Source organism: Xenopus tropicalis, chromosome 5 (genome assembly GCF_000004195.4).
Source record: "Xenopus tropicalis strain Nigerian chromosome 5, UCB_Xtro_10.0, whole genome shotgun sequence".
In the NCBI taxonomy this organism is placed as follows: Eukaryota; Metazoa; Chordata; class Amphibia; order Anura; family Pipidae; genus Xenopus; species Xenopus tropicalis.
This window is the reverse complement of record NC_030681.2, coordinates 69,854,343-69,870,515: the sequence shown is the minus strand read 5'-3', so window position 1 is coordinate 69,870,515 and position 16,173 is coordinate 69,854,343. Positions and strand designations below refer to the sequence as shown.

Genomic DNA, 16,173 nt, shown 5'->3' with positions numbered 1-16,173 from the left:
TTGTACTAGGCATAGAAATGATAATCTGATACTTTAATATATTCTTTACCAATTTTGTTTTTTGCTCTTTATAGGCCCAAGCATACAACCATATTAAGTGAGAGATGACCTTGTATGTAGGCCTGCTGGCAAATTCCAGTGGCATTTGTAGGTTTCTGGGATAATAATATTAGTTCTTAAGTTTGTGGTCAACAGTATGCAATACCAGTGATGATGTCCCGGTCTCTTTTTTTACTAACTGCCTATCTTGGCACAAACTCACATTTTAAATATATGTTACGCTCATTAAATTTACATTCTCTTATTTATTATTATTATTACTATTATTAAAGCCTCAATATGTACTGTAGGTAATTCAATAGATCGTTACTGTAAGCCATTAATCCTTTGAGTTTTTCTTTGAAACTGTTTCTAGGAATCCCATGAGCAATGTGTCCAGTGGATTGTAAAATTCATTCATGGGCAGCACAGTCCAAAAAGAATCTCTTTCCTCTATGATTGTTTAGCAATGGCAGTGGAAACAGGACTTCTTCCACCAAGGTATGGTGTGATGTTTGTAATAAAACTCGTACATTAAACTGAAGTTAAACTAATGCTTTTTACTATCACACAGGCTGACCCAAAGTGCCTGCACTTAACACTTTTCACTGTGGGGTGTATGATCAGTGGAATAATACACTTCATGGAATGTATCAGCACTCCTTTCTGTGTTCAAAAAATGTGTTATTTATTAAAACAACATAGCTGTGTCCGTGTTCCAATGTTTTGGTCCCCCTGGGGGCCTTTCTCAACAATTATGCTCTGTAATAATACGGCCATTTTAATTGAGGGTATTGAAGTTACTGTATTTTTTTTTTTTTGCCCCTTTGCACAAAATGAACTTGATGCATTTGTTCACCTGCACAGTGCTCGGACCTTAAAATCATTCTGTGGCATGAACTGGATACAAACTTCCAACCAGAACCAGCCAATTGCTTTGCTATTTTTATTCCAGGTTACATCCTAGCTGTGTTGGTGCCCAAATGTAATATACAGGTATGGGATCCGGTATCCGGAAACCCATTACTAGAAAGTTCCAAATTATAGGAAGGTCATCTCCCTTAGACTCCATTGTAAGCAAATAATTCTAATTTTTTAAAAATAATTTCCTTTTCTCTGTAATAATACAACAGTACCAAATTATGGAAAGATCCCTAATCTGGAAAACCCTAGGTCCCGAGCATTCTGGATAACCTGTTTCATACCCGTATTCTCCTAATGCTTTGGTTTTTTTTTTAAATATAGAATGGTTTGTGAATCCTTAATAAACTCTGACTCCTTGGAATGGGAAAGAACACAGCTGTGGATTTTAACATTCAAACTTATCAGAAAAATTATTGGTGGTGTGGACTATAAGGTATGTCTTGTCTCGTAAATTAACGAAAAAGTCGAAAAAAATACACACAGTCCGAAAACTTAAAAAAATATGATTTTTCGGAAGCGATCGTAAATGAGCCTCATAGTGTTTGCAGTGTGGGAGAAAACAAATAATACAGGGTTAAGCCCCTCCCACAACAGTCTAATGTACAGATATCGGACTAATCAAAATAAAATATACTTATATAATTATACTAAAGGGGAACTGCTATTTTTTGTTTGTTTCTTAAATTTATTTTAAGGTACCCAAATTAAATGGGGTGATCCCAAAAATTGATTTAGCATCAACTATATGTGGAATTTTAGTTTTGTATTGTATTCCAGAGGATCATCAAGGCTGTTAAGATTATCATCTTAACAGCATGGGTACCCGTGTCTTAAGATTCACTGGTTTTATTTATTTGTGTGCCGTCTCTCAACCTTACCTCTTTTTCTTCTAAAAATTACCCAGACAAACTACTAACCTATTTGTCAGTATTTTATTTCAAGTTGCAGGAATCCTCCAGTTACAGTGGATATAAAAAGTCTACACACCCCTTGTAAAATGTCAGGTTCCTGTGCATTAAAAAAAAAAAAAGAGACAAAGATAAATCATTTCAGAAATTTTTTCACCTTTAATGTGACCTATAAACTGTACCACTCAATTGAAAAACAAACTGAAATCTTTTAGGTGGAGGGAGGAAAACCAAAAAAACTAAAATAATTGCATAAGTGTGCACACCCTTTTCTAACTGGGGATGTAGCTGTGTTCAGTATTAAGCAATCACATTCAAAATTATGTTAAAAGACAAGGAAAGGCTAAGTCACTTGGGGGTGCCAAAATGTTAGGCACCCCCAAGTGCCTTTAATCGCTTACCTTTTACCCCTGGCTGGTGCCCCTGTTAGGAGAAAACAGCACCAGCCCGGGGTACCTGTAGCGAGCGCTTCCTGCTTCCCCACCCCACCACCGGCGCATGCGCAGTAGAGTAAGAAGCCGACTTCTCTGTTAAAGTTTGGCTCTTCCACTCGCGAATCATTAAAGGAGACATATCCTATAAAAATGATGAATGTACCAGTGAATTATACTCCTTTAGATATAGAAGGAATGTGCTTTAAAAAGTTGTTTTTCTGACTGATTTATTGAGAAATTCCACCAAAACCCCACTAGCCCCGCCCATCTGTTCCACTTCCTGCTGGCTGAATTCTCTGGATGAGCTGGAGAGCCGGCGGCCCTCCATACACTGCACTGTAGGATAGGAACCAATCAGCAGCTAGGCTGACCTGATAGGATACTGAAGCCTGTCTTTGCTTGTGTGACTGCAGGGCTGTGATTGGCTCTCCCTCTCCTACTGTGCTTCTGGCAGGGACCGTTAGGACACGCCCACTCTTCATTTCAAACTCGGACAGAGAAGTGATAGGATCTATAGGGAGCTCCAATAAAGGAGCCATTGTTACAGATAGGATTAATGTTTAGCCCAAAGGGAAACCAGCACCGTATATTATTCATAATTGCCTACAAAATTAGCGTTTTTTCCCATTTATCCAATATGTCTCCTTTAAGCTACCCCGGGCTGGTGCTGTTCTCTCCGAACAGAGGCACCAGCCTGGGGAAAAATGTAGGCGATTTAAAGGAGAAGGAAAGGCTTTTGAAGGTGTTCTCACCTTTAGATAAAGCCCCCTCCTGCCTCCTAAACCGCTACATCGATTTCCCTATGTGAGACCTCCTGCTGCTGAAATTGCACTTCAGAGTTCTACGCCGTTCAAATAGCTGTCGTCGCCATTTTCGAAGCGCTCCGTCATTTCCCCTTTCCCCTGCGCATGCGCACACTGTTTTTTTTTCCCCTGAATCGCTGACCTGGCGCGTCACGCTGCTCTGCAAAATGTAAACAAACGCACGTGCAGAGCAGCGTAGACAGAGCCGCATCGGTCAGCAAGGTAACCACTGAACACCAATGTTGTCTGCAGCCAAAACTAAATATAAATAAATTGTGTATATATATTACATTAAAATCTGTGTGTGTCACCTGGCTGTGCAGGACTTGGACAGCGCTGTCATAGAAATAATACATATGCGCCGTGATTGGTTGATTTGGAAAAGTGGGCAGGGCTAAAGGGTCAAGATTTTCGGCGCGACTGCAACTGCTTAAAAAAAAAAACACCCAAAACACAGGAACGGCTCTGCAGGACAGTGCGCATGCGCTGGCCCCGGGAATTTTGTGCTGCAGAGCAAACGGAAGTTTCTCTGGATGAGACCAGGTATGTGTTTGTTTGGCAGACTTTTGCAGATTCAAGCTTAAGGAAGCAAGGCACAGCTAAGCTAGGGCAATGTCTAAGGTATCATATCATGACTGTTATTTGGAGCTTATGTTGTTTTCAGACTTTCCTTCTCCTTTAAGTCACTTGGGGGTGCCTAACATTTTGGCACCCCCATGTGACTTTGCCTTTCCTTGTCCTTTTAAAGGAGAATGAAAGTCAAATTTTACTAAGCACACTATTCAGTAGTACTACTATTGTTAAGTAAAAACGCTATATTTCTGGCTTGCCTAATGAAAGATTTACAGAGTTACACTTACTGCATGCTGCATACTCGTTTCAGTGAATGGCGCTGCCATCTTTGAAAAGGAATGCCCACTTCCTTTCCCTCAACGTCTGTACTGAGCATGTGCAGAATTCCCCCCCCCCCCCCCCCCCCCGAGCCTAGGCGTGCACCCGTTCTTGCTGTTTTCTTTTATATTCAAGCAGAGCTACTCCCCGCACAGCTCACTCGTCGCTCATCTCTGTCGAAAATTATTCTGCGCACCGCTCGCGCTATGTCAATGCCCTGGTAGCACAGAAGAAACAAATGAATTAGTTGTGGACACGCGTTGCTATGGCAACGGCAGTTCCGCTTGTCATTGGCTGGGGCGGTACTAAGACGCGCATTTTAATGAAGCAGGGAGCTTGCAATGGCACAGCAGGGAAGGGGATCTCCCATTACACACATGCGTAGAAAACCACAATAGAAGGCACTGCGACTTAAGGCTGCCACTGGCAGCCCACAGGAAGAGGGGGATAGATTGGATGACGTCACTGGAGTCTTCAGACTGCTGCAGGCTGCCAGTGCTATATCAGAGACAAGAAAGCAGGGATCTGGTAATCAAGCTGACCAGTGAGTATTTAACACAAATGCCTCTAGAATAAGTGTTACTTTATAAGAACCTTTCCTTGTCCTTTAAATAGGAGTCAGCATACACCTGCCATCATTTAAAGTGCCTCTGATTAACCCCAAATAAAGTTCAGCTGCTCTAGTTGGTCTTTCCTGACATTTTTTAGTCGTATCCCACAGCAATGGTCCACAGAGAGCTTCCAAAGTATCAGAGGGATCTCATTGTTAAAAGATATCCGTCAGGAGAAGGGTACAAAAGAATTTCCAAGGCATTAGATATACCATGGAACACAGTGAATACAGTCATCATCAAGTGGAGAAAATATGGCACAACAGTGACATTACCAAGAACTGGACGTCCCTCCAAAATAGATGTAAAGACGAGAAGAAAACTTGTCAGGGAGGCTACCAAGAGGCCTACAGCAACATTAAAGTAGAGTGGCAAGACGAAAGCCTTTTCTTACGAAGAAAAACATCCAAGCCAGGCTTGCAAAAACACATCTGAAGTCTCCCAAAAGCATGTGGGAAAAAGTGTTATGGTCTGATGAAACCAAGGTTCCATGGTCATAATTCCAAAAAATATGTTTGGTGCAAAAACAATACTGCACATTACCAAAAGAACACCATACCCACAGTGAAGCATGGTGGTGGCAGCATCATGCTTTGGGGCTGTTTTTCTTTAGCTGGAACTGGGGCCTTAGTTAAGATAGAGGGAATTATGAACAGTTCCAAATACCAGTCAATATTGGCACAAAACCTTCAGGCTTCTGCAAGAAAGCTTGATATGAGGAGGAACATCATCTTTCAGCATGACAACGACCCAAAGCACACATCCAAATTAACAAAGGAATGGCTTCACCAGAAGAAGATTAAAGTTTTGGAGCCAGCCAGAGCCCAGACCTGAATCCGATTGAAAATCTGTGGGGTGATCTGAAGAGGGCTGTGCACAGGAGATGCCCTCGCAATCTGACAGATTTGGAGTGTTTCTGCAAAGAAGAAGTGGGCAAATCTTGCAAAGTCAAAATGTGCTTCAACAAAGTATTAGTTTAAGGGTGTGCACACTTATGCAACCACATTATTTCAGTTTTTTTGTTTTCTTCCATCCACCTAAAAGATTTCAGTTTGTTTTTCAACTGAGTGGTACAGTTTATATGTCACATTAAAGGTGGAAACAGTTCTGAAATGATTTATTTTTGTCTTATTTTTTTATACAGCACAAGAACCTGACATTTTATCAGGGGTGTGTAGACTTTGTATATCCACTGTAGATCAGGGGAAACTGCTGTTATTTGCAGCTGAAGAATTCTCAAATAAATCCTTAAATATAAGGAACTGTAATAAAACAATGATGACTTTTTGACATTTATATATTAAACATAGTGAAGGTTCCCCTTTAATTGGCTTTAAAGAATTTGCAGGTAAAACTGTTTTAGATTTTACTTGTTATCATGTAAAGCAGTGCTGTCCAACTTATGTGGTACTGAGGACCAGAATCTTGCTGGCCCACATAGTGGAGAGCTGATAATGAAAGACAAAGTTTGACCATTCCCCCTTTCTAAACCACACCCACTTCAAACCAAACCCACGTTTTTTTGCATAATATATGTTTTAAGGATTAGCAAGGTAATTGCTTAGGGATATAAAATCTTGGGGTCACAGTCTATGGAAAGTGCTAGGCAGTTACTAATTTTTAAGTTATTTTACATATGACTAATGTTAACCTATATCAAATGTAGTACAATTTATAAATTGTTCTGTGATAGCAACTGTATCACAGATAGCAACTATCAGTGATAGTTGCTACTAAACAAAGACTAGACAGAGAAACAGCTTATTAGAGCAGATTCACACCCATCCACCCCGTTTGTTAAGTGCACTGTGTTAGCTTGTGTGGACACACTGAGCGGATTTTGATGCGAAGATGCATACTTTTACGTTTTTATGCCAAAATTCGCCCTGTGTTTGCTTGTACACAAGCTGACTGAGTGCCTATTAGAGGTGCGCCGCCCTGAGCCTTCTGCTAGAGGAGCAGATATCACTGTTTTTTAAAGAGCGGCCACTCACTCAGCAAACCTTCAGGCAGAATTTTTAATTAAAAAGTGACTATTGGAGTACCTCCTTACGTGTCTCTTGTCCATAGAGACTTAATCATAGGCCTGTGATTAAGTGTCTTTGAACACGAAACGCATAATACGGTACTCCAATAAAGTTACTTTTTAATTAAGAATTTTGCCTGAAGATTTGTTCAGTGAGTGCCTGCTCTTCAAAAAAAAAATGGTGATACAGGCAGAGTAACAATTTGCATTAGAATACTCTATTACAGCTTATATAATCATCTGTCAGATGCTCTGCTCTTCAGTTAGGGCTCCCACCGGCGAAAATGTAAATCGCCGGTGGGATGGCATACGCCAAGGCAACTTCCACGATTTCAGGGAAATCGCAGCGCCACGTATGCCATCCCACTGGCGATTTACATTTTCCCTAACCTGTGCAAACAAAGTTACTGTTCATTATGTGAGCACGTAATTTTGGTATCATATGTAAGGCCGGCTTTCGCATACAAACAATAAATCTTACAGTAAATTCAAGAACCCATTCCAGTGAACATATAGTTTAAAAATGGTTATCTTTTTAACAATTGTTTTTCAATGAATGATTTTTATGTTGCCTACATAATGCATTGAATACTTCTTTCCTCTCCAGGGTGTGCGTGATCTTCTAAAAGTGATACTGGAGAAAATCCAAACTGTACCCGATACTGTCAGCTCTGCAGTTGTACAGCAGCTGTTAGCTGCAAGAGAGGTAATGATGGTATAAATAATTCTGTGGTTGATTTTGTGAGTTTACAGTGAATTGTCCAAGCAGGCTTAGACTACTATTTTATTGGGGGGGTGCCAAAATATAAGTCAACTCCCCAGTGAAATAGATTTTTTTTCCTAGGCCAGCCTGTGGAAAATATTGTCTCAGCGCTGCAACAGTATTTTACTTACCTTCCGGCAGGCGTCCCTTGCAAAAATCCCTGTTTACACATGCACAGTAGAATAAATCCAGTGAGATCTATTCTAAGGTATGGAAATGCCAACACAGCACCTAGTAAAACATTGTAATCTATTACACCCCCCCTCCCCCCCTTCCCGTGAAATAGACTTTACATGTTCTTTAAGCTATGTTGTGTAAGATTTCTTCGTGATATTTATTTCACAAAATATTCTTTTTCTTTTGCTGGACCATTTTTCACTAGTTGCTGACGGCAAATACATAAGTCCAAGTGACATGCCTGCACAATTTTTGTCTGAAAACAGAAAGTTTGTCAGCTGTACTTTCTTGAAATAGAGGAATACTTGACAGATTGACAGATACACATTAGGCTTAGGGGGCACATTTATCAAAGTAAGATTAGGTCCGAATGGGAAAAAATTGTATTTTTTCTAACTTATAAAAATTTGCGTATTTTCTACAATATTTTCGTTAATTTCCGTAACTTTTTCTTCCTTTGCGTCAATTTGTAATTGTATTTGTCGTAACGACTACAAAGGTTTCGAAATTCATTCAAGCTTTGCTATCTTAGCTATACATGATGAATGTCCAATGGTTTTAGTGTTTTTAAACTGTTTAACAGGCTTTTTTGTGTTGGTCCAGTGTTCTATTGCCTTAGACCCTAATTTGGGCTTAGTGTATACTGTTTGGAGAGTAGTAGTCAGCACCAAGCCTTGTGATTAGTTAGAAGTAGTGCGGGTTCCCCAATGGCCACTTTCCATCGGCACATCCAGGTACAGAAGAACAGGAACAGCACCTCTTGTCTTTGTAGATTAAAATGCCTTTATTGCAAAGTTTTTTGGGGCAAACAACAACAGCAGCAACGTTTCGGGTCACATAAGACCTTTTATCAAGCTAATTGGCAATTACACACAGCACCTTTTATCCCCTGTGCACCCTCTAGTGGAGATGTTCCTATATTACAACAATGTATAAAACAGCAGTTTAGCTAAGTAGACACTCATGTGTTACAATTAAGTGATCAATGTGTATCTTCAAGTGTTAGTTAAACTGGAACACAATACCCTTATAAATTAAAAAAAAAAACATGAAAATGAAATTAAAAACAAAGGCCAGGACAAGAGGAGAATAAGGGAGAAAGAGAGAAAAGATTTTTTTATCTAAAGATTGGTCTTAAGTCATATTCTTTATTCAGCCCTAAAGGACTTAATGTTTCCAGTTTACGTATCCAGTAAGCCTCTCTATATAGTAATTCTTTTAATCTATTTCCTCCTCTCCTCTTTGGCTCAACTATTTCAACAACTTGAAATTTAAGCTGATTCACTCTGTGTCCGCATTCAATAAAATGGCCTGCAACAGCCTGATCTATTTTTCCTGTGTTAATTGCTGACTTATGTTCTCTTATCCGTTCGTGAACCGTTCTCATCGTTTGCCCAACATATGCCAGCCCACACGGGCATTAGATGACATATACTGCATAGGTTGAGCAACACGAGAATCTCCCACGTAACCTGATTGCATTACCTTTTCTAGGGTGATATATCACCTCTCCTACTTGTACATTTGAGCAGCAATTGCAATTGTAACATGGAAAAGTGCCTTGTTTCCTTCTCATATCATCTCTTTGTACACTGTTAGTTCCCAAATCTGATCTTACTAAATAGTTACCCACACTCCTCCCTTTCTTGTAAGCAATGACTGGGGGCCTCTCGAACTCTTTTATATATGGCAAATTATCTCTAACCAGTGACCAGTGTCTCCTTAGAATTTGAGCAACATGTTTGCTCAAGGTGTTATATTGAGTCACAAAGGTCACATGTTTTTCTGCCTTCTTTGGCTGCATCTCCAGCATCTAATCTCTATTTTGATTCTGAACCTCTTCTAGCTGTCTCTGTAACAGATCACTTGGATACCCCCTATCTTTGAACTTGTTACACATTTCTTTCAGTCTTTCATCCACCCTTTCCTCAGAGGAAACTATCCTTTTAACTCTACTTAATTGAGATTTCGGCAACGCTCTTTTTAACTGAGGGGGATGAAAAGAATTGAAATGTAGTAACAAGTTCCGTCTGTGGGTTTAACATAGAGATCAGTAAGTAACCTGTCATTGCCTTTATAAACTTTTGTATCGAGAAAAGGAATTTCAATTGAGCTAACATTCAAGGAAAATTTAATGAAAGGAAGTGCACTATTTATATCTTGTACAAAAGCTTCTAGGGTCCAACGTGGCCCCGCCCATAGCGCAAAGACATCATCGATATAGCGTATCCATTTCTTACAATATTTATCATATAATGTGTTTGTATATACAAATCGTTTTTCAAATTGGTTCATATAGATGTTTGCGTAGGCAGGGGCCACATTGGACCTGTACTTAGTGTAACTCACAAACTTAGAAAAAGGCAGGCACTCCGGTATTGTAAAGTGAAGAAAAAGCGCTTGTTAACGAGAGTACTGAGCCTATGACTAAGTGCCGTGAGGTACGAAACGCGTTAGGCTCTTTGTATCATGTGTTAGCTTAATAAAAGTTTTGTGATTTTACTTCTACTCCTCGTAAACAAGAGCTTTTTCTTCACTTTACAATACTGGAGTGCCTGCCTTTTTCTACGTTTGTGATTTATCCATGATGGCTCCCTCTAGCTGAAGGGGCATGAGCACCCGGGCCCACCTATACCACGGGTGAGACTTCTGTGATACTTATGAGCATGTGTCCCCCTTTTTAGTAATTTTGATTAAAATGTACTTAGTGTATACTGTTTGTCATAAGGAATCATCTATCTGTTTTTTGAACTGTAATTACCAATAGCCTTCAAAACACAAATTCTGTGACAGCAGCTTAAGAACTATACATTGATAATTCCTTGTATTTGTATAAGTTAGTTTTTTAAATAAATTTTGTTCGAAAATGTTAATTGAATATACTTAGAGATGAACTTTATAGTTTTATATTTTGATAATTCCCCTTTGAGATGACTTCTCTTGTGGACCTCCATGGTTGCAATTAAAAGTGAAACTGTAAGAGAAAACTTGAAAAACTATCCACCTTCTAGGAAATGCTGTCAGCCAGTCACAGAATTTCAGTAGGCTGTAACTTCTGTTATAAATTATAAATATCCTAACAACACTCTTGTGTCTGTTTTTCTTTTTATTAAATAATTTTAAAATACCTGTATTACAATTCATGCAGTCCAGAACAATCCAGTATATCTGAATCTGTAGTGTAATATACAACTTTTTAAATCTCATTTTTTATCAAGTGTTTATTACAAAAAAACATACAGATGGTAGTCTGTCAGTTTCAAGGTTGTCCATGAAAATGTTAAATAGAAATATCCTGTGAAGAGACCCATACAGCATTCTACTAACAATAATGGTGCAACAAATTTAAAATAAAATGTTTTTGTTCCTTCTAAATTACCCGTAGTTTACATTAGTTCATTTTTTTAAAAATTCACGGTGTAACATTTTATTCTGCATTATTAGGTAGTGGCCTACATTCTGGAGAGAAATGCTTGCCTACTTCCTGCATATCTTGCAGTCACAGAAGTACTAAAACTTTATCCTGAAGGAAAGCTTCCACACTGGGTGAGTTGTTATACTAACCATTTTCATTCTAATACTCCAGTGCAGTGGCCTACATGGTGGAGGGCCGATAATGGAAGTCAACTCTGACCACTCCCCTTTTTTAAACTGCACTCACTTCAAACCACACCCATGCAAGAGCTATTCCAAATGATAACAAACTTCCAGAACAAACCCTTGCCAGGTTCACTTCCCACAGGCAGTATATGGCAGGCAGAGTAAGGCACATAGGCAGCATAAGGCAAAGTATAGCGCATACAGGCAAGGTAGGGCAGGCAGAGTATGACACACACAGGCAGCATAGGGCAGACAGAGTACTTTGTGTGCCATACTCTGCCTTCCCTACCCTGTCTGTTTGTTCCATACTCTGCCTGCCCTATACTGCCTGTGTGTGCCATACTCTGCCTGCCCTACCTTGACTGTGTGTGCCATACTCTGCCTGCCCTATGCTACCTGTATGTGCCATACTCTGCCTTCCCTATGCTGCCTGTATGTATGGCACACAGGCAGCACAAAGGTAAGCAGTCGCAGCAGCCAGACAGGTTGGGGGCCACACAGAGGAGGGCCGTGGGCCACCAGTTGGACAGCCCTGCTCCAGTGCATTTGTCAACTTAGGGGCACATTTATCAAAAATCGAGTTGGTGTAATGTGTGAAACCTCAAATAGTTGAGGTTAAAAATGATAATGTCATACAGAGAGGTCTAAAAATCCCTCCTGTTTAGTTTCTTGGAAGCTGAGGAAAAGACATGCTGGGTGCTCAAATGCCTTGTGCAAACCATGCACTGTTGTAGTTCTCCTTTAAAATGCTGCTCTATGGCAGATTTGTCCGGAATAATATAATTTACTGTTTTCTTCCACCTAGAATCTGGAAAATCAGAGTAGCATCAGTTTTACATTTTTCACTGTTATATAGATCTATATTATTGAATTAGGATGCACATGCATTTTTTTTTCTTCTTATGCAGTTGCTTGGGGACCTAGTTTCAGACTTTGTGGACAGTTTTCGGCCCACGGCAAGAATCAGTTCAATTTGTGGTAAGTCGATAATTTTTACCAGCATTTAAGTGTAACCCAGTTATGGTTTAACACAGTGGTTTATTCTACTATTGCTGCCTGTCTAGGTAATTAAATGCAGAATGATGTCTATGAGGCTTAGAATTGCTGAGTCTTTATTAAGGCTTGAATGCAGTATTTTTGCATCTGTAGCTTTTCTCTCCTCGTTTTAAAATGAAAAAAGTTCTATAACTGTAAAGCTAATGGTTCTACCGTCAGGTGCATATTTATTAAAAATATAGTTGGTGTTTTTCTCGAAAGAAAAATGGCCATAAAACACAAACGCAAAAATACATGTATTTTCTGAAACCTTGAATAGTCTTGCTTTAATAAAGAAAGAAAATATGAAAAAGTTGCTAAAAAAAAAAAATGTATCATAAGCCTGCAATTTTCTACAGAAATCAGTGGGAATTGGGAACAATTTTTTTTCTCCCGACCTTGAAACTTTGTAACTTCGGTCTTTTTTGATTGCTCGGTCTATAACTATATAGTTATTAGGAACACATGATCTAGATTTTTTTGTTTTTTTACGAGCTTACCATTTTGAAGACTTATGTTCACAACCACAGGGTTATTCATTTTCTTTCAAATTTTAATGATATCCATAAAGGTCAACAAAATCTGCTCTAAATTAATGTACCATTAGATTCATAATCTAATTCAGAAGGATTCAATTCGGCATACTGCAATTTATAGTAATTCTTGAAGCCTTCAACAAGCTTCTTAGGGTTGCATGTAATGTAAAAATGCATAAACTCTGCCAAGAGTTGAGATGTAATGATTTTATAATGTTAACATTTATTGAATAATTGTATTTTGTCATTTGTAGCTAAAGCTTTTTTCTTTATCTATTTTTGAAGCAACTATATCTAACATTCTGTTCTTGATGCACTTTCATGCTAACATTCTTTTCAGCATCTTATTGCATGAGTATTCCTTTTTTTTTTATGCATTTGCAGGGCGCTGCAGTCTACTGCCTGTGGTAAATAACTCTGGTGCAATCTGTAACTCCTGGAAACTGGATCCTTTGACTTTACGCTTTCCATTGAAAGGACTATTGCCTTATGATAAGGTTAGAATAAATGGGATATTTTATATATATAAATATAATATGCAGCAGAAGCCGGCACTCACGTGTAAAGCTGATAAATGTGCCTGGGTGCAGTCCCAACAAAATGTTTGCAGATGCTTGGAGAAAGGTACCGCTCACACAGGACTTAGGATCAGTTTCAAAGTTTTATTGTAGAGGCAAGGGAACTGACGTTTCGGCTGCAACACCAGCCTTTGTGAAAGTTACAAATTCAAGTGAGCAAAAACCTTATATACAGTGTTTGGCGGGAAAACCAACGGACAATAACGTGAACGTGTGGGACACCCCCCCAAATTCAAACGTGATGACATCAAATAATACATGTAAACAAAATATATATATGATAAAGGTCCTAATGAGGACCGAAACGTTGGTTTTTAAACAATGAGTTTTCAATAAAAAATTTTTTTTGAATTTTAAGGGTGTGCCGGCCATGGATTATTTCATGCTATATATATATATATATATATATGATATTTCATGGATTTGGGAAAATATCAGTAGTGTATCACTTCCTTTTGGAATATAATCTGCAAAGATGGTGCGTAAACTTAAATTCCAAAGCCACCTTACGACATTAGTGTGAACAGCATATGGTGGTAACAACTGGCGTTGGCATCTTTATACTCATAAACATGTAACTACAATTGCCTTGTTTTTTTAAAGTGTATAAATTCAAAAATAAATATTTTGAAGCATTTGGCCAGGTTATCTCATCTCCGCAAGTATGAGGACATTTAATTTTGAATGTTTAAAGTATAGTCTCTTTTTCTTCTCCATAAATACAACTGAAAGATTTTTTTCTCTATAATAGCCTACTAACTGGCCATAAATAGAGCGGCTTGTTGCTGTACTTTGTAGTATATTCACACTTACCCCAGGCAAAACAGCTCCTTCATATGTGTAAAAAGCAGAATTGCAGAGACAGAATGTTTTTTCAGAAGTTGCCGGTTTGGCTTCTGTTTATTTGAAACAGAGCAAATAGAATATGAATCCAACTTGCATTTTTTTTCTTCTTCAGTTGTAACTCTTGTGTTTTTCTGCAGGATTTGTTCGAGCCCCAGACTGCTCTTTTGAGATATGTTCTAGAGCAGCCCTACTCTCGTGACATGGTGTGCAACATGCTGGGTCTGAACAAGCAGGTACTGCAGCACAGAAATGCTTCTCTAGTCTAGCACACCCTCTTCTTTTACCTTTCTTTGCTATGGTCAGTTGAACAAAACAGTAATTTTAATAGCCCCCTTTTACCTTTTATTTTTTATTTTTTACGGGTACTTCAAATTTGACCCTCCCTGTTCAGTGTTTACTGCCTTGGGGATATTAGGATGAACTATTAAAAGTTGACTTTTTGTTTTGCATTGCTTTCCCCCCCTATAAGGCCAGTCTCAAGAGTGCCCTTTGGCAGTTTACTGCACCAGCCATTAATCTGTAATTTTTCAAAATATCTTCAAGTGATTTTTTTTTTTTACCATCAATGTAATGTATAACCAAGCCCCATTCTTTTATCTTATGCACCATTGGTGGGTATTCTCTGGCTTTGGGCGTCTTGAGGCAGGCCTCATAGTCACTGTTTTGTCTTTTCTTTTTTTCTTCCTTTATTTTTGTTCTGTCTTGTCCTGCCCATCCTCCAATGCTCTAGACCTTGAACATTGCTCAGGTATGTTCACAACCTTATTCTTGTATTGTGACTAACAGTGCTGCTGGCTGCTTAGTATCCACTGATGAGGAATACCAAACACATAGACCTGACCAGGGCTTGAAATTAGCAGGACTACAATGTACCAGCACAGCATTTCTTCTTTTTTTAAATGTTGAATAACCTCTAACACCTAAAATGTTTTTTTTTATTAATTGCCCTCCGTTTTCCATTTTCAATTTGCTACTCTGCTTATTGCTTTGACAGAATACAATTCAATTTATACATCTTCCTCAAGGTTATGGTGTTGGGATGAGAGAGTACAAAACATTTCCATAAATAGCTAATAAATATTTTGATGTTTTATAAATCTTGTATAGACTCTAAGCTAGTAATAGACTTGAAATCACAGACCATAGCTGAGTAATAGACATTTTAAAAGCCACACTGAAATAAAATTAATCTCTGGACAGTATGGGAATTATTTAAAGGAACAACAAGTTCAAAATAAAATGTTAAAATTTCTTCCAAAAACAACATTTCTAGATATGTTTCGAGTCATGCACTTATTCATACACTAATCCCTGAAACAATGTAGCAGAACCTGATCTGGAGGAAAACTGACTTCGGACAATTCTTAAGTTAAATTGTGCTGAGCTTCTCATGCTGCTTTCAGTAGCATCACATTGAACTCTATAGGTTGATGTGGGTGGGGAATTTAGAGTTTTTGTTCATTTCTGTTATATATGCCACCCAAGTATATCATTCTATTCACAAAATTCTGTTTTTATTTTTATTTGATCTAATTGTTGGTCATCTCGCTGTAGCTCTTGTAAATATTTTGGCTTCAATTGGTCACTTCTCTGCATCTCAGCATAGCTATCTAGGCTCCTCTGTTTATTAAAGTTCTATAATATGCATGCATTTATAAAACGCAGTTTGGAGTAATTAAGTAATGCCAAAAAAGCCAAATATGATATTGTGGATATGCAGATCTCGGAGTGTATTATAGTATATACTTAACAATAAAGAAAATATTTATGTGGCTTCTACACAATGAAAAAGCTGAAATTGTTTAAGCGTATACATTAATGCACACATTGATTACAGTTTCTCTGTTATTTGGAAAAAGGAAAAATTCCAAAATATTTAAACCTTTACAGCATTCACACTATTATTGCTAAAAAAGGAAATATATATAATATGTGGGAAGTGTGGAAAATGCCTTTTTGTCTATCAAATTACAAAAGATGATCATATTGGATCAACATTAGT

General features: G+C 38.3%; 1 protein-coding gene across 2 annotated transcripts in view; it reads left to right on the top strand.

Moving 5' to 3' along the window:
• The window catches only part of med23 (mediator complex subunit 23), a 48,805-nt gene that overhangs the window by 4,772 nt on the left and 27,860 nt on the right, over positions 1-16,173 (top strand). The window contains exons 4-11 of one of the 2 annotated variants that reach the window (XM_002936307.5): positions 416-540; positions 1,285-1,396; positions 7,244-7,342; positions 11,021-11,122; positions 12,085-12,154; positions 13,132-13,244; positions 14,309-14,404; positions 14,902-14,919. In XM_002936307.5, coding sequence (XP_002936353.2) covers positions 416-540; positions 1,285-1,396; positions 7,244-7,342; positions 11,021-11,122; positions 12,085-12,154; positions 13,132-13,244; positions 14,309-14,404; positions 14,902-14,919 — 735 coding nt within the window. The remainder of the gene's footprint in view (positions 1-415; positions 541-1,284; positions 1,397-7,243; positions 7,343-11,020; positions 11,123-12,084; positions 12,155-13,131; positions 13,245-14,308; positions 14,405-14,901; positions 14,920-16,173) is intronic. The other variant, XM_002936308.5, reaches the window with a different exon arrangement.